Below are 21,052 nucleotides of genomic sequence, written 5' to 3' on the forward strand. Positions count from 1 at the left end.
ATGTTAGCATAGAGGAAAATTTCTTTTTGATTTTGAAAATACGTGGTTGTAAAAGAATTGCCGACCGAACCTTAAGTAAAGAGATGCTGGACCTATGTCAAGCACAAACAGAACAATTGCTATCTGCTGCCTTGTGTCCCTATCCAAGCTCAGTGTTTAACAGGCATGAGGTGGGAAGAAGCCATTACTTAACCAGGTCATCTGCTTAAGCAGCACTAGAGAAGTCATGGCATGATCCCTTCCCCTTTTTGGTTCTGAGTCAGGCATGCTGTAAGACCATTCATGGAGTTAACTGGGTATTTCTGTAAATGTGATTACAGTAGTGACAGAATTTACTGGTGAGAATTGTATTCTTAAGTCTGCTGTACTCCTATGTCTTGTTTTAATTTGTAAGTTGAAGATGAAACCCATTTGATTTGTTTTTATATGAACAGGTGGGAAATACACCAAGGATGACTTCAAAGAGTATGAAAAGGAGCACAATAAATCTTCCAAATTAACTTTGAAGGAGAAAGTAAAGCCAAATCAAGAGTATCCTTGACAGTTGAACAATCTGTATGACACATTGGCTTACAATATAGTGGACTTGCAACTAAATTTTGTGAAACAGCTTCTTTTTCTCTAAGCTTTTGTAGGGCAAATGTTTAACTGCTATATAACATAACTATGAGGTATCGCTTTTGGAGTTAGAATGCAGCCACTTATTTTACACCCACTTTGCACCAGTGTAATAACTACCCTACTGCAAAACAGTGGAGAGGCAGGAAGGATGTTTTATTTCCCAAAGCAGATTTCAGTCAGCCTTACTCTTACCTACCTTGTAATTTTTCATTGTACGATATTTTTTTGTTTTGCACAGAATATTGGTTGCTTCAGTGTTATACCAGCGATAAAGCTTGAGTTCACATGCTTCATGAGCTCTTATTTTCTGATTTAATCAGTAACTGGTACCAGATCTGCCCTTAATCAACTGATGTAGCACAAAGTATGACCTTGTGTTGGATGAGGAGCTAGAGCAGTCTAGAGCATGTGACTTTCACTCGGGTAAAAAACACAAGAAGAAAAAGCACTGCCACTCTGGTGATGAAGATGATGACAAGAAGACTAAAAAATTCAAGGTATTGAGCCATCTGCTTTTCACTAGTGATTTAATCTTGTGTCTCTTTGACCATATCTCTTTGTAACTGCTAAAAAAGAAAAGGGTTTGTCTGGGAAGCTTGCATGAAAATGGCTTGTATGAATTAAGGGATTGTTGCAGTGAGAGGTGGGCTCCCCAAGATATTCTTAAACTTCTAGAGCTACATGTTTCCAATTGACCTTTTGCTGAAATGTCCTGAAAAGGTAGTATGAGCTTCACAAAAGTAGAAGTTTCAACAGTCTGGGTCTGTTTCTCAGCTATTTCCCATCAAGGGCCAGCACAGCTTAAACATGTTTCATGTGTGCAGATCATTTTTGATGTACTTCCTAGAATTGTGCTCATGAACTTCCTTCAATGTGAAGTCAAAAACAGCCCCTTGAGGTTTTAGTCAACTTTCAATTGACTCAGCAGTATAAATGTAAGATCTGTTTTTGTATTGTATAGATTAGTAATACTGGAGGCTTTCAGCATTATTGACACTGGAAATGATCAGCTGCCAATAACGGTTTCAGTAGTGGGCTCCCTTCTTGCTCCCTCTGTTCCTATCTTAGCATAATATTGATCTTCATTTAACATCCTTCAAGTAAAATTTATTAAGTTGGTCATTTTATCATTCTGTTTTAATGCCACATATGAGGGAACACAGCTGATTGGAAATTGCATTTTAATAGTTCTAATGTGGGGCACGTATCAGAGTTCATAGACCTTTTTGGTATTAACTGTTGAACCCATGGTACAGCATGGTGCAGGTACAGTAAACCCTTGAAATATGCGATTTCAAGTTGTGCTAACTTGCAAGTTAAACAGAAATCAAAATCCCACTCTCCCCAGCCCTGGGCAGCTCTGGTTCAAATCCCCCATGGCCTGGCTCACCACCCTTGCCCCGGTTCACATAACTCCTCCACGGCACGGCTCACTACCCCCACACATGGGTCTCACTCAACCTCCTTGCCCTGTTCAAACTCCTGGGGCCTGGCTCCCCGCCCTTTCCCACTGCAACCCTCCTGCATGCAGCTCTGGCTCAACTCCACCCCCCCACCTTTCCCTGCATCCCTAACCCATCCCAGGCTTAACCCTCGCAAACTGTTCCCCCCCCCCCCCAGCACTTACATTCCAAAAGCAGCTCCAGGTGTTCCTGTAGCCATTCTCCATAGGCTGACCCAGACATTCCCAGGAGGGTTAGGAGCTTTTTCAGTTCGTTGTCTCTTACCGATGGGGCATCAGCACCAGCGCCTCTTTCATTGTTGTACCTGAAGTGTCAGCGGTAGATGTGACTCAAAACAGCAAATATGATTCTCAGGCCAATATTCCAGACTTCAGCTACAGAAATGATATATGCATACAAATGGGATAATCGCATTCAGTAAATCACAGCCATTCCAGTGATAGGAGAATCATCTTTGCATAAAGCACGGGTGGGCAAATACTGGCCTGCAGGCCAGGTTCAGTCTGCAAGGGTTAGTACCCGGCAGGCCCTCACTTCTCTGTTTTCCTGTGCTTCTGCAGGTATTGGGCAATCATGAGTCTCTTATTGGCTGCGGATCGCTGTTCACAGCCAATGGGAGCAGTGAGAAGTGGCATCCCAGTGCATGCTGCTTTCCACTGTTCCTGTTGGCTGGGAACTGCGCACCATGGCCAATGAGAGATGCAGTTGCCCAATACCTGCGCCTCCCTAGGTAAATATAGTGGTGGTGGTCTGCCCAGGACTAACTGATGGGCTGCTACTTTTTTATTGTCTACCCTGGCATAAAGCATATCTCAGTTATGTCATATTCACATTGTAAGTGTATTTTTTCATAAAGCTTGTGCAGTGCCCCATCACAGTGCCTGTTATGGGCACAAACCTAGGCTGAGGGTGAGTGGAAACTTCTTTCACGTAAACATCTCCTGCTAAACAGAATAATATACTAACTAGCTGGTGCTGTCACCATAGCATTCAGACATGTTCTAAAGCATTCAAGTAACTCTGCTTTGCTTTTGTTTCTTTTATTTGTTTCTTTCTTCTTAACAAAATTCAATATTGACGCCCTTAAGTATCTAGGAGTTTGTTTTATTCTTCTGAATATATAATTTCCAGTAGAATTGTCATTCTGTTGAAGTGAAGCCTCAGTTCATTATGGAATTTTATGTGAAAAAAATACTACTATAAAAGAACATTACATTTGCAAAGCCAAGCACTCAAAAGTTAGGGTGGACCAGAAATAAAATTTCCTGTGCAAACTTAATGAATCCTTCCTGTGCTTGTGCCCTGTGAAAGTCCTAATTTCATGATCACATGCTACTCTTTCCAGAGGACTTCTGCCTCATTCAGTAAAATTTCAATATTGTTTTCCTCTGCAACTAGTGTATGATCCCAGACCTTATTTACTGCATACCATCCAAACCCTGCACCAAATACAAATTTATTAACGTCTCTTGGGTGTGTTTGTAGTACTCATGACTACTACATCTACCAGACAGCCTTAATTTTGACCTTTATTTAGTCTTGAGTGCTTGACTTTTCAACATTAGTAAGCGGTGTGTATCCTGAAGTAGACACCTGGCATGGAAATTTTGAAACTGAATGTCTAAAGTTCTAATCAACTGAAAACAAGATCTGACAATAGGAAGAGTTGGCCATCCTTAACTTTGGGTGGTACTATCATCTCCATCTATAATGGTGAGAAAAAGAGGATTTCTCTGCTTTGAGCAGTTTCCATGATGCTGAGGTGGTTTTTCTGCTTTCTGGTGCTGTGTTGTGTTTGTGTGTGGGTTTTTTTTTTTTTTCCTTTTTTCCCTTTTAAGCGTGTTTTGACTCATCCTTTTAAAAATAGTCAGGTGCTTGTTTTATGACTCTTCAGTCTGGTGCTTCAGATTTAAAAATTATATTTGACTCTTCCACTGAGTGGGGCTATCAGTGTATTGTGGCTTTCTTTAGATAAGTAGCAGGATATGGGTCTTGAGCAGGTGGGTGCACTGTCAGAGAAGGGGTCTGAATAAGAGCTGGCAGGCTGTTCTCAATAATATTTGTACTTCTGTTTTTGAACTTTATTTTCATTTATGACTTCCTTCCTTTTCCAGTTTGGTCTGCTTTCAGTGTAGATTTCTTTGATTTTCTTTTTTTTTCCCTCCCCCCCGATCTTTTCTTGTCAATGGGCGTGTAATTTTGCCCAGTGGATTTCTGTTGACATTTATGTAAGACCTTACTGACTTTTCCATTTGGTATAATTTCTCATGGTTAATGAGCATAGTAAGCTGTGGTGTTGATTTTTATAGTTGGTATCAAATGTTCTATTAGTGAGTCAGCTACTCTTTCTGTTTCTTTTGGACTTTGTTCTATTATACAGCTGTAACAGTTTAATAAAAGTATTGACAGTTAAGACTGATTTTAAGTTGCCAATCTGAAAAGGCAATCTCATTTGTTTGCTGTTCTGCTGGTATAGTACCTGTTTGATCTTTGCAGTGACAGGTGAGTTTGCCTATTTGCAGCAAATTTGTGGTATTTCTGTGGTGCTGGTATCGTGATAAACAGCAACTTGCATGATTCTTCAGTGGCTTTAACTAGCTTTTTATCAAATAATGCCTCTCAGCCTAGACTGCTTTTATTATTCCAAGCCTCTAAGGTTCTTGCAGAAAAATGCCATTTGGGGAGTGGGGAGGAGGAGAAACAACCAAAATTGCCACAGATTGCCTTCCCCATATTTCCCCTTTCCTTTCCAAACCTCCTGCAGCCCAGTGTGTAATTCTTCCACCCCAGCATTTCACTGGGCAAGGAAATAGGATGAACAATATTTAAGGCTAAGCCAATGACTGGCCTAAAGTCCAATATGAGAGAACTAAAAGGAGTTAGCAATGAGGGATTTATCCCATCTGCATATTAGGAAGCTTGCCCCTCCCTTTCCAATGGGGTGTCCCATATTTCTAGCTTCTGGGATGCCAAAAGACACTGGATCTTAAAATTTATGATCATTTTAGTGACTGTGATGCTTCCTAAAAGATTTACCTTTCTCTGTGCCAGTATGTACTGTTTTTACATGTAAGAAATATTTAAAGGAGAACAAGACCAATAAAACAGATTTAAAAAAAAAAAAAATTAAGATGCTGATTATGAATATGGATCAGGTTATGAAAATCTGGCCTTTCCTGTCCATCCACACAGGTGAAACTCTCATCCACACATCTATCATCTCACATCTTGGTTTGGCAACATCCTTCTCTCTGGCTTTGAAAATGCAATGGTGCCCCGCTCCTATTCAAAATGCTGCTGAAAAAAATCATGTCTAGCCTGCCTCTCCAACCACATTCCCCTTCTCTTTGCATCCCTTCTTTGGTTCACCCTTTTCCATCACATCAAAGGTAAGCTTCTTATCTTCACTTTCAAGATCCTTCACAGCCTGTTCTCCTCACTACCTGTCATCTCTCAATCACTGTGGGGATGTCCGCTTCCATTTCTGATTCCCACAATTTCACTTCCATTTCAAGCTTGTTACGTTTTCAAGCTGCGCTTGTCCCTGTGCTGCCCTTCATGTGTGTGAGGCACGCTCTACTTAGATATCTACAAAGCTACCTTGTTACCTGTCTTCACATCCCTCCTTAAATTCTCATTTGCCAAGAGGCCTATGGAAAATTAATAGGCTCTTGTGGTATTGAGACTACTATCATACAAACAGGTATATTTTTGTTTCCTTGTATACAGTCTGCATGTATACAGTTGTTGCCTCTTGACTGTAGACCGAGCCCATGTCTATGTTATTGCAGAAAGTTCACCTAAGGTATGCAACTCCTTGAAACATTGAGATTCATATCTCATAGAACTGGAAGGCACCTAGAGAGGTCATTGAGTCCAGTCTCCTGCCCTCATGGCAGGACCTATTACCGTCCCTGCCAGATTTTTTTAATCTAACCTGCACCAGCTATGTGAATAATGTAAGCTGGTGTCTGACGTACCTCAGGTTGATTTACCTTGGGGTCTACAACATGTGGGGTGAATGGGAGAAACTCTCACTCTTCTCATCACTTGTAAAAATAAAGGGGTTGACTGTAGAGCTAAAGACTGTGTGTCTTTAATAGACCTGCTATATTGACTGCCAGTAGATTGCTCTTAAAGCTCGGATGCCTGCTGCAGTGTAGATGTAGCTTTAGACTGCCAACTTTCTGGGGTTGGGACAAGGTGCTTGTTCTTTTGTACAGTACGTAGCACATTTGGGATACTGGTCCATGACTCTCAGAACAAAAAATCAGTCCAGTAGCACTTTAAAGACTAACAAAATAATTTATTAGATGAACTTTCATGGGACAGACCCACTTCTTCAGACCATAGCCAGACCAGAACAGACTCAATATTTAAGGCACAGAGAACCAAAAATCAAGCTTGACATATCAGAAAAAAAATTATCAAGGTGAGCAAATCAGAGAGTAGAGGGGCAGAAGGTGGGGGGCGGGGGGGGAATCAAGAATTAGATTAAGCCAAGTATGCAAAAGAGCCCCTATGGTGACCCAGAAATATGTCCGTAAATATTGAGTCTGTTCTGGTGTGGCTGTGGTATGAAGAAGTGGGTCTGTCCCATGAAAGCCCATCACCTAATAAATTATTTTGTTAGTCTTTAAAGTGCTACTTTACTGCTTTTTTGTTTTGATAGTATATAGACTAGCACGGCTTTCTCTCTGTTACTGGTCCATGACTGGAACTTCAAGGTGCTGTAGTTATGCAGTATAAGTAATTAATAATCAGGCCTGCAGATGTGGGGTGCGGGTAGGAGTAAGGGTAGGGGAGAGATTCAAGGGGACCTAGGACTCCTGGCTGCCGCTGCTACTGTGGCAGCAGCCAGAGCCCCAGGCCCTTTAAATTGCTGCTGGAGCCTCAGGTAAACACACACTTAGTGGCACTGAGGGTTTGGGAGGCATGTGGCTCAGTCCAAGAAGTATGGATGCTGGTTTTCCCCAGCACTTCTGGGAATGCAGAGCTGCCCCCTTTCCTGACCTTACCCAGGTGTGCTCAGAGAGCCTGTTGGCTGCCCTGTTAATAATTTTATTAAAATAGCTATTTTTACAATGTAACACGTTCCCAAACTCATGTTGTTAAAAGTTTTTACATCACACCATCACTTACTGTACAGAATGTTTATGTAATGTGCATGTGAATCGCGGATAAGTGAGGGAAGAAAAGATAGGGGATGTTCACAATGGCTAGTAAAATATAAAGAGTGGTTGACATGAGACTGGGATGATTTACCATTCTCATGAGAGTCAAAACCAGTCAGACAAAAGTCAGACAACTTTGCGAAGTAACATTTATAGAACAGCAGAAATCTTGGGATCAGTAGTCCAGGATTAAATGTAGCAGAAGCCTTTACGGAATTATATCCCCACTCCACCCGCTTCTAGCGAGCCTGTTGTTCCAAGGCCCCATAGGAATGATAGATGTTCTGCAGTCCTCTTCTGGAAACATAAGAACCAGAAATTTCCTCTAGTTAGAGAACTTCCGAAATGACAAAATGTTACATTGCATCAAACTGAAGCATCTTGGAGCAGGTGACACAATGTTATAACTTGAATGATTTATTCCAAAATTCTGACCCTATAATCAGAACCTTAAGCACCTGACTTCCAATTATAAGGAATAAGCAAGGATCTAATGTGTTGTGCAATGCAGAAAACCCTAATGTGGTAAAGGCTGATGGGCATACTTGAGTGTAGAAGAATATTATTGCTGGCTAGAGTTACTGTTGCTGTTCAGTCAGCTAAACAAACATTGTAGAAAACTACAAAATTCTGACTGACTGCTACTCTGTGTATTATTCTAAGGTAAAAATGTCAGTTAAAGTTGTAAATATATTAATTGCTTAAAGGAAGAGAGATCGGATAGCAATGAATTGTAGTTTTCTCAGAAAACAAATGTTAGCCTTGGTATTCGAAGATAGGGTTGCAGTTAAAAGGTGGGGTGAGGGACTGGGGGTTGAGCCTGGGAGAGCGTAGCTAAGATCAACAAAAGCTCTTGGCAGGACGGTAGTACTCTAGGTCCGAAGGCAGTGCATTTTGAATCACATCAGGGTCTCTTACTTCCTCTTTAAGGTGCATTGCTAGCTCAGTTAATAGAGGATGACACTTAGTCTCAAGGTAGTTGACTTGAACTCTATGTTGATCTCATACTTCATGCTCTCCACAGACAGGGGTTATGTAAATTTTATGGCTGGTGTTCTACAGCAGGTCACAGATGCGATGATGTGAAGGTCCCTTCTGGCCTTAAAATGTGTGCAACGAGAAGCCTCCTTTTGTCCTGCATTTACAATTGTAAGCTACTTATGCAACAGAGTTTCTGATGAAGGAAACTTCAGTCAGGGCGGGGGCGGGGGCGGCTAAGAAATTTGCCTTCTGTGGATTGTATTTAAGGTGACTTAAGTCAACTGAACAGATGACCGTTGAATAATGTAGAACTGTGCTGTGCAGTTACAGTCATAGCAGAAAGCAGATGTCTAATTGTTTTTCCTTTATTTTCCCTCTGTCTCTAATTAGGTTTTATAGGACTTTCTGTTATGATACTATGTGAGAGCCTTTAATGTAAAATTGATAGGAGTATTTAAGTCTTTATGTACCATCATGGAGTCTTTGGCGTTTCTCTTTCAGGTTAAAAATTCTGCTTAGTGTTGGAGTTTTGATTTTTATTTTATTAAATATTGTTAATTTGTGTTTTTGGCGTGGTGACTATCTGTTGCACTGTCAATGTAGTGTTCATCACATGTATAAATGTATAAAAATACTTTACAGCTATCATGCATAAAATAAGGGAGAGGTTTAATAGCATAGTGCTGATGTAAACTGTTCTACAGAAAGATAATTAACAGTCCAAGATAATTGCAAATTTTTTTATTATTATCATGAAGGATGGAGATGGCAAATGGCTACAAGAGTTCACAGTGATGTATCAAATATTGATGTGATTGTAGCTCCAAAATGAATTTTTATTATAAAATGATTACTAGGGAAGTAGATACTACACTTCTGTTGGATTCTGAATCTAGCTCTTGTACTCTGTTTCCTTCTATAAAGTTTGATTATAATTTATTATGACCAGTTAACACTTCAGCAGTTCTTGCAAAACTGTATAAAGGTCATATCCCTGTGCTAAAGGTAAACTGCACATGGATTTAAAATAAGCTTTTGAAATGTATGGTGGATTCTTCAACTATACAAGTTAAAGGGGGAAATTTTCTACTCTATCTCATTTTTTAAACTCTTATGACATATGGTCCTACTTGGGTCATTGGCTCATCTACCTATCGTCTCTACCACATGCACTATAAAATTATTTCTCGAGATGGCACTTCAGTTGGCAAAACCATGAGACTTTCTTATCTCTTCCTGCAGTCCCATGCCTTAATAGCTACACATCCATCCTCTGAAACAAATAAGGTGGAGGTCTTGTGGACAGCCTGCTTCACTACATATCCCTGATTCACCCTCAATACAGATCCATCCCATGCACTGAATAAAGCAGTCGTCCCATGTGGGGGGGAAAAATAGTATGAGGTCCTGTCATTAAAGACCATGTCATAATGCCTATGGGCAGGATATCTGAATTAAGGTGGTAACCCTAATTCTGTCATTTTCTAATTTGAATGCTAGACTTTGCAGTCTTCAGAATGGTCTGGGAAATTACATGCACAAAACACCCAAAGTTACTATTATGTAGACCAGTTACTAAAGCAGGGGTGGGCGGTATGAGAGATGTTGGGGATATATTTCAGAGCTGTTTGATGACAGCAGAGGATTACAGAGACTGGGAATTCCTGACTTCAGTTCCAGGGTTTCCAGGGGAATGTTCTCAAATAGTTGTATGCCCCTCTTCCCCTGCTTTCCCTGAGCCCTTTTTGCTCCTCTTTCAGTCCTGACTCTCCCGCCTCACTGTTGAGCTCCTTGTCAGTCTCCTTACCCATCCTGTCTGAATCTTTCCCCTACCACTACCCAAGTTCCTCATCTGTGATCTATCCTTCTCCTCCTTCCCAGTTCCATGTCCTAGTTTACTCTCTCTTCCATGCTCCAGTCAGTTGGAAGATCTTCAGGTAGCATAAAGGTGTCATAATGAATGCCACACCATGTTTCCAGGAGCCTATGGTGCAAGGCAGATGGACAGGCAGCTGTGAAAAGAAACCTTAAATAATCTTTATAATCCTCTTGAAATGACTGTGTATTACCCCCATTTTAAAGGTGGAAAAACTGAGGCAGACAGGTGAAGATGCTCTCTGAGCTCCAAATAAATCAATGTCAGCAGCAGCGCATACTATTTTAATAAAGGGCATGCTATCACACTCACACTTTCTAGACTACTTTAGATTGTGTAGTCTGATCTTCCTCTGCAGCAGTTGCTGTGTCTGCATGTAAGTGCAGCCTGCCACTATCTTTCCGCTAGCTTATGGACATGTCTGACTTGATGTCTGTGACTTATATAATCACTTACTGATTTTTCTTTTGGAATCATGTTAATCTCGGTTATATTGTTTGTTTATGACAACAGCTCAAAAAATGACATTTCTTTCTGTTCCTTTACACTTGTGCAGATATAATTTTGAAGGAAATACTGCAGTTCTTGGATTTCTTTTGTCAGAAGAGATTTCTGTTTAAAGCTGTGGATGTTTGGTGGTGGTTATTTTGAAATCTAGAAATTTTATCAATGATATCAAGTGGGATTTCATTGTGGGCACATTTGGGGACTTGCCTTGAATCTAGGGCCTTGGTTACACACACAGATTTATGAGTTGCATTAAATTAGCATTTTTAAACTGTAAGTGAATTCATGCATTGTTGCTGTTGGTCAGTGAAAGTAACTGTCTATTACGCCAGGTGTGCTTGGTAAACATGCGATGGTTTGATATAGTGAAATGGGTTTGGGAATACAAGCCAGCTTGTTTTGCAGTGGTATCCATATAAATACCTGTTTAATCAGTGCACTGTTGATTATAAATGTTATCTTTGTATTTTAGACCGGTAGTACATGTGGATTGGGCACACGTCCTTTAGTTAAAGTGTGTATTTATACTTGCCCTCTGATACAGGATAACTTATAATTATGACTGAACACATTTTAGATGGGCTCCGTCCCCTTTGACAATGACCTCATTGCTCTTTTTCTGATAATTGCATAATGGTGGAGTATCCTTCATACCTAACCAAGCTACCACACACAAATGTGGTGGTAAGGACAGTATATAGAATTTCACAGGAACAGAGAGACTGTGTCTGCTGGGGGGCGGGGAAGGGGCTGAGGAACATGTGTATATAGTGTCTGTTCCAGATCTTGAATTAAAAGAAATCTGACTTCTGAGTAGTCTGATTGTGCGAACAGTAAAAATTCTTGCATGGTGACAAGTTTCAGAGAGGTAGCTGTGTTAGTCTTTATCTTCAAAAACAAGAAGCAGTGCTGTGGCACCTTATAGACTGACAGATATTTTGCAACATAAGGTTTCGTGAGCAAAGACCCGCTCATGCATCTGACAAAGCGGGTCTTTGCCCATGAAAGCTTACACTCCAAAATGTCAAAACAAAAAGCAGTCAAGCAGCACTTTAAAGACTAGCAAAATAGTTCATTAGGTGAGCTTTTGTGGGACAGACCCACTTCTTGAGACCATAGCCAGACCAGAACAGACTCAATATTTAAGGCACAGAGAACCAAAAACAGTAAGCAACTATGGTCTGAAGAAGTGGGTCTGTCCCACGAAAGCTCACCTAATGAACTATTTTGCTAGTCTTTAAAGTGCTACTTGACTGCTTTTTGTTTTGATAGTATATAGACTAGAACGGCTTCCTCTCTGTTACACTCCAAAATATCCGTTAGTCTATAAGGTGCCACAGGACTTCTTGTTGTTTTAGTAAAAATTCTGTTTCTCTAAATGAAAGTAACCAGACCAGCTATGGAGAAAGCTTTGGGTTTGAAATATTGTGGCTTCCATCACCTTAATCCTTCCAGGAATGGCGTGTTAAAAGTCCTATTGTCTCCATGTGGCAGACATTTCAATGCCAAATCGTTGTCTTAATGAGCTTGTAAAAACACAGGTTCTAAAAGTACCTTTCTGATGAAAGCTTGGGTGTGTTAGTTTGTGGGTGAGTGCCACAGGCCACCCAATGGTAATGCCGAACAGCATTTTGAAAAATATTATTTGAGATTTTTGAACAGCATTTGTTCTCCGACAACTTGTAGTATCTGAAATTTCACCAGTTCAGGCTGGTTTCCCAAGTTTAACTAGGTAACTCTTATACAGAGCTTTGTATCATCATCAGTGTTGTGCTGATACAAAATAGAGCCGCGTCTGAATCAAAGTCCTGGATCCAAACGCTCCTGTTTTTAAAGTCCAAATCCAAACTCAGATCTGAATTTTGCAAATAACTCCATTTTGTGAGAAGAGACCGAAGAAAACCTCTGGAATTGAACCCTTAAATAATACCAAGTTACCACTTGGCTTTAATTCATGGCGGTAACTGTAAGAACTAACCACGTTCTCTACAGTTATTTCAGCTAATGCCTACTCAAGACACAAGGCCTTTGAGCCCTGTTTGGGCATTTACTAGTCCACAGGCCAGATCTAACCCACAAAGGCCTTCCATTTGACCTGCTGGGCATCAACTGTTCTGTTTTGCTTTGTTCGACCTTTGGGGCTCTGCTGTAAGAGTAGCCCTGCTACTTGACTCCAACTCTGCCCTGGGCTCTTTGGGAGCTCTAGCCCCCAGGCTCCATTGCTGACCCTGGCAGCACCCCTATGCTGATCTGCCTTTGAGTATCATCACTCCCCCTGGCCCTTTGCTGGATCAGAGTATGCTTTGCAGCTGGGTAGGGAAAGGGGCTTCCTGGCAGGGGCTGTCATGGTGTGGAGAATTGGCCATTGCCCTCATAGCAGCTTCCCTGCTAGGCAGACCCTTTCCCTCCATGGCTGCAGTGTGTCCTCTGGGCCAACGTGTGCTGGCCTTGGAGGCATGCAGAAAAGTTGCAGCTGGAACCAGGAACAGAGTGCAGGGGCTAGAGCTGCTGAGAGCCCAGGCCATAGGCAGAGCTATGTAGCAGGACCTTCGTTGGTCAAAGCTGGTAGAAGCCAGGGGTGGAGCTGGAGCTGAGTAGAAAGCCAAAGAGCTGGTCTCACCTACTTTCTTGTTCTGTTTTATACCCTTTCATATGTCCTCCCCTTCACCTGTAACTGCATGTCACCAAACTGCCTTGACAGGACTCTGATCGTGGATACGAAGAAGAATGCTGTAGAGAGAAAAGGAGGACTGAAAAGAGAGACCGACATCAAAGCCGCAGTCGCAGCCGGTCTCAGGACCGAGACAGCCACTACAGCTCCAGCAAATCTAAAGACAGACAGCGAGGAGAGCTTTGGGGGAGAGAGCGGGAGAAAAAGAGAGACCGAAGCAGAAGTCCTAAGAAATCCAAAGATAAGGAGCGGTCCAGATACAGATGAAGCAATATTCTTCTGTTTTTGTATTTGTATAATGCCTTTGAAACAACTGTGCAGGTACCCGAGCAAAGGGGTGTTTGCCGTGCTCCTGAGTCTTTCAATTCTAGGAGTGCTGAGTGTGCCTGTGTAACCTTTGAGATTGTAGAATACTGCTGGATTCTGGAAGACTGACTCAATAAAGAGGAGTTTTGTATTTTATGTCCATTTCTTTGCTGTTTAATGACAGGGCTAAAAGTTGCCCTGGAGAGGTTTGGGGTCTGAGACCCTCCCCCATTGCCAGCCCATGCCCAAACCTCTACACTGCAATTTCTAGCCCTGCAGTCCAAGCCAGAGTCAATTGACCCAGGCTCTTAGAATCAGTACGATGGGGGTTGTGGCAGTGTATGCGAACCCAGAGCTAGGAACAGTGATCAGGGAGCCCGTGCTCAGTCAGGGTAGGATTCAGCACAGGGTATTCAATAATTGGCTCATATTACAACAGACCATCCAGAGTTGGACTGATTATGACAGTATGGCTGTCTCGTAGCCTTAAGAAACACAAGGCAGCTGGCTTTTGTCTGTCACTTTGTATTTTGCTATAGGAAAATCCAGGCTTTGAAAAAAAGGCTTTTTTTTTCTCCACTACATGTCAAACCCAAAACTATTAACACAAATTTGTTGTTGATACCTGCAGTATCTGTAGTTAACGCTGTTGAAGGGAGATGGATTGTTGGATACACTTTGTCTACAGTACAGGTAGCATCCGTGCAAACTTCATGTTGCCTTGCCAGTGTGCGCAAGTCACTGTACTCCGTACAGGAGTAACCTGGTAATTACTGACATGCAAGTGACTGAACTAGATGACCACCTGAGGACCCTTCCAGTCCACTTCTATGAATTAAATTTAGATTGTAGGTACCTAACTTAGGAGAGATGCCAAATGGGGCTGAGAAATTCTGACCCACCTACCCTCCTTTCACAGCATTTTTCACTGGGTGCAGGCTGCTATTCTGGAAAATTTCCAGATTCCTCTTCTACAAACTTGAAGGCCCAAGCACTATGAGAGAGATGGAATCCAGTCTGATACTTTCAGAAGAAATGACAGAGTGTAGCTGAATGACCTCTGTTGCTGTCCTTGTGGTGGTTTTATGGCTTAGTATAGTGAGATTCTTCTTTAATAACAAGTGATAATCATGCTCTGTATATCCATCTTCACATCTTCCTAAGAAAAGTGACTCATTCAATGCCTATTGAGTTCCTACTTCTACCTTTTTTACTTTTGTCAGTGCTACAGTAGCTTATCAGGATTAATATTGCCACTTATGAGCACAGTATTGAAATAATTAAAAAAAAAACCAAAAACTTCCCTGGTAATGTTGATTTGTAAAACCGAAAACCTCAGAGCAGAAACCTCAGCTCCTGTACCTTCACTTAGCTGTGGCTGTGACGTGTTTTCAAGGGGAAATTTTCTAACGCCCCAGGGCATCAGTGCAGTTGTCTGAGCCTAAGAGTTGGGTTTTTCCTCATCCCCTGCCTCTTCCATTTTACCTTATAGAATTCCCTTTTCCATAAATAGCTTTAAAGTACTGTTACACACTCTCAAGTATCTTAGTCCAGGGCAGGAAAAACAAAGTTATAGAAGAAGTGGGTCTATCCCACGAAAGTTCATCACCTAATACATTATTTTGTTAGTCTTTAAAGTGCTACTGAACTGCATTTTTGTTTTCAAAGTTATAGGGCTGAGTTTCAATGGGACAGCAACTTTTGCTCCAGTCCATGTGCAAACTCTAGACACCTATGTATGCAGTCCCACATTTTAATAGCTGTGCATGGAGGTAATAGAATTATGTTCATACCCTACAGCACCTGCCAGTGCTGTTGTCAGTGCACTAAAAATGGTTTCAGGAATCTCACAATGAAGGCCTTTGACATACTGATGGAGAATAAGGCAGCCTGATTTTTAGCCTTCTGATGCACTATTATAAATGGGGTGATTAGGAAGATCTACAAGTAATCAGTAATTCTGTTCTGTTCCCCATACATTTATAATCTGATTATTTCAGCTAAATTATTGTGCTGATGGCTTCCTGGTTTGATCTTCATATGTAAATATTTCGCAATTTATGAGTTTGCTCTAGTATGGTCAGCCTTGGTGGCAGTTTGTATTTTTACAGCATCACGAGCTCTCAGTTCAGGTCTGTTTTCTATAGTCAAAATGCTGACTTCTAAATACTATAATCATATGCTGTGAAATACTGATGGGGGCATTTGCCAGAGTTGTTGTTCCATACTGCCCCGTGCATGAAGACTTCCTCCAAATTCTGTGCTATCCATAAAAACGAGTTGTACTTATTCTGAGAAATATGGTTGAGGTGCACTGCCAATATGTGTGTGAGCTTTGAGTAACCAGGCGATCTTGTTGGTTGTCTTTTATCTTTCTTCACCCCATGATTGCCCCATGGTTTGTTGCTCAGTGTATGTCTGGTCTGAAATTCGTTTCTAATCCTGCAGTTGAGAGTCTATTGTCAAGTGCAAGATCAGCACCAGAGGCTGTAAGCTCTTTGGGGGCAGGGAGCCAGTTGCCTGGAAAGCACCTAATACCCTGATGCTAAAAACAGTTTGAAAAATTTTAAATTACAGTAGCTCATGCAAATGTTTATTGTACATATTACCTGAATCTCTAGCTACTGGCAGACTTTTTTGTTATTTGATGTGATGGTCTAAATGTAATGCATTGTGCCCGCATTAAGAACAATCACGAACTTTGTCGGCGTTGGGACAGATCTTTAAAGCTGAAGGATGTTTTTCAAGCGCACTTAAGAAATCCTGGGTTGAATAGAAATAAACTTTTTAATTTGATGCTTGTTTGGGATTTTTTAAGTTGAGAGTGAGGTGCTTAAATTGGGATAATAGAAAACACTGTGGAATAAGAACAACCCCTCTACAAAACAGAAGTCAAATCTGTTCTCATAGCTCTTTAAAGCACCAGTGGAATAACAGGTCTTGTCTTGTTTTGTTTTACTCTGGTCATATTGTGATAGACCTTTCAGTGGGGCTATAACATTTTCCAAGAAGCCAAGGAATTTTCTGCTTCTGGAACAAAGCTAGCCAATATGCGTCCTGATGGCATCAGAAGAAGACCTTTGAAAAACAACCTACCCTTGTGTAATACAGCTGCTAGCAAAGGCTTGGGGCTGAAAGAGTTACAGTCTAGTTTTATGAGTTTAACGGCTTTCTCTCATTCATGTTTGTAGGTTTTGTGAGAGGCTGGATGTGGGCCAACTTGTAGCCAGCCAAGCCAGGTTCTCCTCAGTCACCACTTTCTATAGCCTGTTATGTTGCTCCTGTTTGACTTTTTTTTTTTTGGGAAGGAGGGAGCCAGCCTATTTTCAATGCTGTGAGTGCTGCTGCTTCATAAATTAGATGAGAGCTAAATGTGCGTGTAATGCGCTCCCTCAGACTGCACCAAATTTATGGCAAAGTCTTTTCTCTTGAAATCAGTGGTATGCAGCAGCACAGGGTTTTTTGTAGCTGTAACACGGATCGCTAATCCAAAGAGGATGTCTAATAGCAATACTGTTTCGCTGTGTCAATGATGTGGGAAGGTGACTGTCTTGGATTCTGGAGATGAATTTTGCAGTTGAGGAAACCCAGTAATTTTACTGGGTGATAACAGTGCCAGACAAAACTCCAGAGTCATTTTCTGACATCAGCAGGGGGCATGAATCAAAGGGAATCTATCCAAACTCTGTTGTGCTTTGAGAAATGTTATCTCAGATTTGCTGTAAACTGATACACTGCATCCAGAGCCTTCTCCAAAGCCCAGAGATAGTCTCCTTGAGTTCAATTCCTTTGGTGTCAGGCCTTAATGTTAGAGCCTGCCATTTAGAATCTCTTTGCTCAGAACCCAGGCCCCCAACGTGGTATGTTCAGAAATAACAAACAGTCCTGTGGCACCTCAGAGACTAACAAGTTTATTAGGTCATGAGCTTTTTGTGAATAAAATCTACTTTGGACAGTCTTTGTGCCAAAGGATGAATGGGAACATAAATCCAACGTCAGGAATAGGAATACACATAAACCTGCAGGGGAACACTTTCACCTCCCTGGCCATTCAATAAGGCAGCAGTTCCCAACCTTTTCCAGCAATTCAAAAAGTGGGGGAGGGAGGGAAGCAGTGGAATAAGTAGCTAATTTTGTGCCTGAGGCAAGAATATAAAATTGTGCCCCCTCATGTATATATATTTCTAGTAGTTATTTCATAGGAAAAGGGGAAATACATGAATAATAAAATAACACCACCTTTATTATAGTTAATTATTTTATTATTAGTTGATCTAAGTTGTGGGGGAAAGACCCTGATCCCTAAATCACCCCCTCCCACTTAGAGGCTGGAAGGGCTAGGAGGAGTTGCACTCAGGAGCTAGGGGGTTTGGGGCTTGGGGTCACACTCAGGCTGGGGGGAGTCATACTCAGAGGTTGGTGGGACTGGGTGAGTCACACTGAGGCTGGGGGGAGATGCAAACAAAAAATGAAAGGTGACAAATCGGGTACATAGGACAGAAGGCAAAAGGGAAGAAGGGTGGAGGGGGTGCAAAAATTACTTACTGCAAGAGGGATGGTTATGAATATCAAAAGTGGAGAAGCTGTCTTTGTAATGTGTAATTGCTTCTCTATTGATAGAGAAGGCTGCTGGATGTGGCAGCATTAAGGAGCTGCAAATGGCTTCTTTAAGAGCCACATACCGCTTGGAGCTGCTAGCGAAATCTAATCACAACCCACGTTTCGGTCCTGATCCATAAGTTGGAATACCTGCAATAATGGATTTAAAAGTAGACATTCTTCTGTAAAAGAATTTTGCCACAAAATTACAGACTGAAACATCTGAATCGGATTTAACCTGGGCCTAAGTAAAGCTGTTAACAATCTTATGTATTACAAGAGCAATTTCCCCATATTTTGATATTCAAAGGAATGAGACACACCCTACTTAATTTGCTCCATTTGCTGTTCCTACTGGTGACAAATAACTCCCCCCTCTCTCTGCCTGACCACTACATAAATGATGGATTATTCCCCCCCCCCCCCCCACTCTAGTCATCTGAGGAAGGGGGTTTTCCCAAGGAAGCTCATGACCTAGTACATTTGTTAGTCTCTAAGTTGCCATAGGCCTGCTTGTTGTTTTTTTGAAGCTACTGACTTAACACATCTACCCCTCTGAGATGTGTGTGTGTGTGTGTGTGAGAGAGAGAGAGAGAGAGAGAGAGAGAGAGAGAGAGTGACCATCCTGACTCGGTAATATACTTACAAATGAGTAGATAAAGCAAAGTACATTCAAGTCCAAGTGTGAAATTTTTTCCCCCTATGTGTTTGTTGGTATTTTACCATTGACCTCAGGGGGCCTGTATTTCAGTCCAGGAACGTGAGCCAATATAATACATATGGTCCTCTAAGATGTAGGCACAACTGAGGAAGTCATAAAAAAAAAAAAAGCTGTCAGTTAGTCAACAGCTAGTGTCAAACAAAACTACTTAGGAACAGAGAGGAAGCCGCGCTAGTCTATACACTATCAAAACAAAAAGCAGTCAAGTAGCACTTTAAAGACTAGCAAAACAGTTTATTAGGTGAGCTTTCGTGGGACAGACCCACTTTTTCAGACCATAGACAGACCAGAACAGACTCTATATTTAAGGCACAGAGAACCAAAAACCGTAAGCAAGGAGGACAAATCAGAAAAAGATAATCAAGGTGAGCAAATCAGAGAGTGGAGGGGTGGGGGGGAAGATCAAGAATTAGATTGAGTCAAGTATGCAGACGAGCCCCTATAGTCACTCAAAGTTCCCATCACGATTTAAACCATGTGTTAATGTGCCGAATTTGAATATAAATGTCAGTTCGTCCACTTCTCTTTCTAAAACGGAGCGATAATTTCTCTTCAGTAACACACATACCTTATGTTATGTGTGTTACTGAAGAGAAATTATCGCTCCGTTTTAGAAAGAGAAGTGGATGAACTGACATTTATATTCAAATTTGGCACATTAACACATGGTTTAAATCGTGATGGGAACTTTCTGAGTCACTATAGGGGCTCGTCTGCATACTTGACTCAATCTAATTCTTGATCTTCCCCCCCACCCCTCCACTCTCTGATTTGCTCACCTTGATTATCTTTTTCTGATTTGTCCTCCTTGCTTACTGTTTTTGGTTCTCTGTGCCTTAAATATAGAGTCTGTTCTGGTCTGTCTATGGTCTGAAGAAGTGGGTCTGTCCCACGAAAGCTCACCTAATAAACTGTTTTGCTAGTCTTTAAAGTGCTACTTGACTGCTTTTTGTTTTGAAAACTACTTAGGGTTTAGCTTGACTAAAACATTCCTTTGGTGGAAGGTATTAACCATTTCCCAGCACAGTAAATTCCCAAATCAAAAACTATCATCCTCAATAGGAGAATTTCTGCTAGACCTTGGGTCTGTGAGAAAATACCACCAAAGCAAAGAGATGTCTGTAAAGCCACAGCACAGGGCTCAGAATACCATTTACCTACATTATTGTACACAAGGAATTGTTGGTGATTTTGTTTAAAAACTATGTCTTGTATTTCGCTAGTCCAAAATCAATTGCTGACTGAATCTAGTGAATGCCTTACTTGAGGGACCTTTTTAGCTGAGGTTATGCAGGAGGAGCTAAAATAGGACCAGTTAACACTACACAGGGTGTACGGCTTAAAATGCTACAGGTGGGGGTGTATGTATTCAGAGCATTAGCTTAGTTTTCTTCATTTGGTTACTAATGAACACTGAGCACAGAACTGGATCTGGTCTACAGAACGAAGCTGCATAGGCTTAACTACATTGCTCAGGACTGTGAAGAAAGATTTCATGACTAGTGTGATGTAATGAAGGTGACCTAAGCTCTACTGTAGACCACTCTGGGTTGATGACAGACCCCGTCTGTTGCTATAGACAGTGTCTACGCTATAGAAACACAACTGCAGCCTTTCTAGTGGAGCCATAACCTTATTTGCTTCCCCGTTCCCTACTATATGGTGTATCTTACAGTTGTTGGTTAAAGATACGCACTGCTTTAGGTAACTGAGGTAAAGTTCATTATGTCTGCAGTATTGGGGATGCAGGGGAGAGGCAGGAGTAACACTGAGCCAATATCAGTGTGCTGTGCTTTCATAAAGAATGAGGAAACAAGCAGATGTCGTCATGAATTATAATGGTCCAGACTTAATTTCAGTTATGCTTCTTGCTGGTGGGCTTGTCATGGAACAATAGCTGGTGTTTTGAAATCTTAGAATTGCAAAAAGAGCAGAAAAAAGCCCTTCCTTCTGTGGGGTTAAAGGCACTGAATGTGCAGCTGCAGCAACAGCAGCTATTTATAGTAAGAAATGTTTTTTTAAAAAAAAAAAAAGAAAAAGAAAAGAAAAACCTCAGGTACTGTTTCACAATGACTGCATCCCAGTAATAGTTTGTCATTCTGAAAAAAAAAAAATGTAGTCACTGTGTACTGG

The 21,052-nt window shown here is 41.3% G+C and overlaps 1 protein-coding gene across 3 annotated transcripts in view; it reads left to right on the forward strand.

The window, feature by feature from the left end:
* The window catches only part of PPIL4 (peptidylprolyl isomerase like 4), a 34,484-nt gene extending 18,089 nt beyond the window's left edge, over positions 1-16,395 (forward strand). For all 3 annotated transcript variants that reach the window (XM_074990409.1, XM_074990408.1, XM_074990410.1), the window contains 3 exons: positions 435-531; positions 980-1,118; positions 13,324-16,395. In XM_074990409.1, coding sequence (XP_074846510.1) covers positions 435-531; positions 980-1,118; positions 13,324-13,560 — 473 coding nt within the window. In that variant the 3' untranslated portion in view covers positions 13,561-16,395. The remainder of the gene's footprint in view (positions 1-434; positions 532-979; positions 1,119-13,323) is intronic.
* Positions 16,396-21,052: the final 4,657 nt, after the last annotated feature.

Source organism: Carettochelys insculpta, chromosome 3 (assembly GCF_033958435.1).
Source record: "Carettochelys insculpta isolate YL-2023 chromosome 3, ASM3395843v1, whole genome shotgun sequence".
NCBI lineage: Eukaryota > Metazoa > Chordata > Testudines > Carettochelyidae > Carettochelys > Carettochelys insculpta.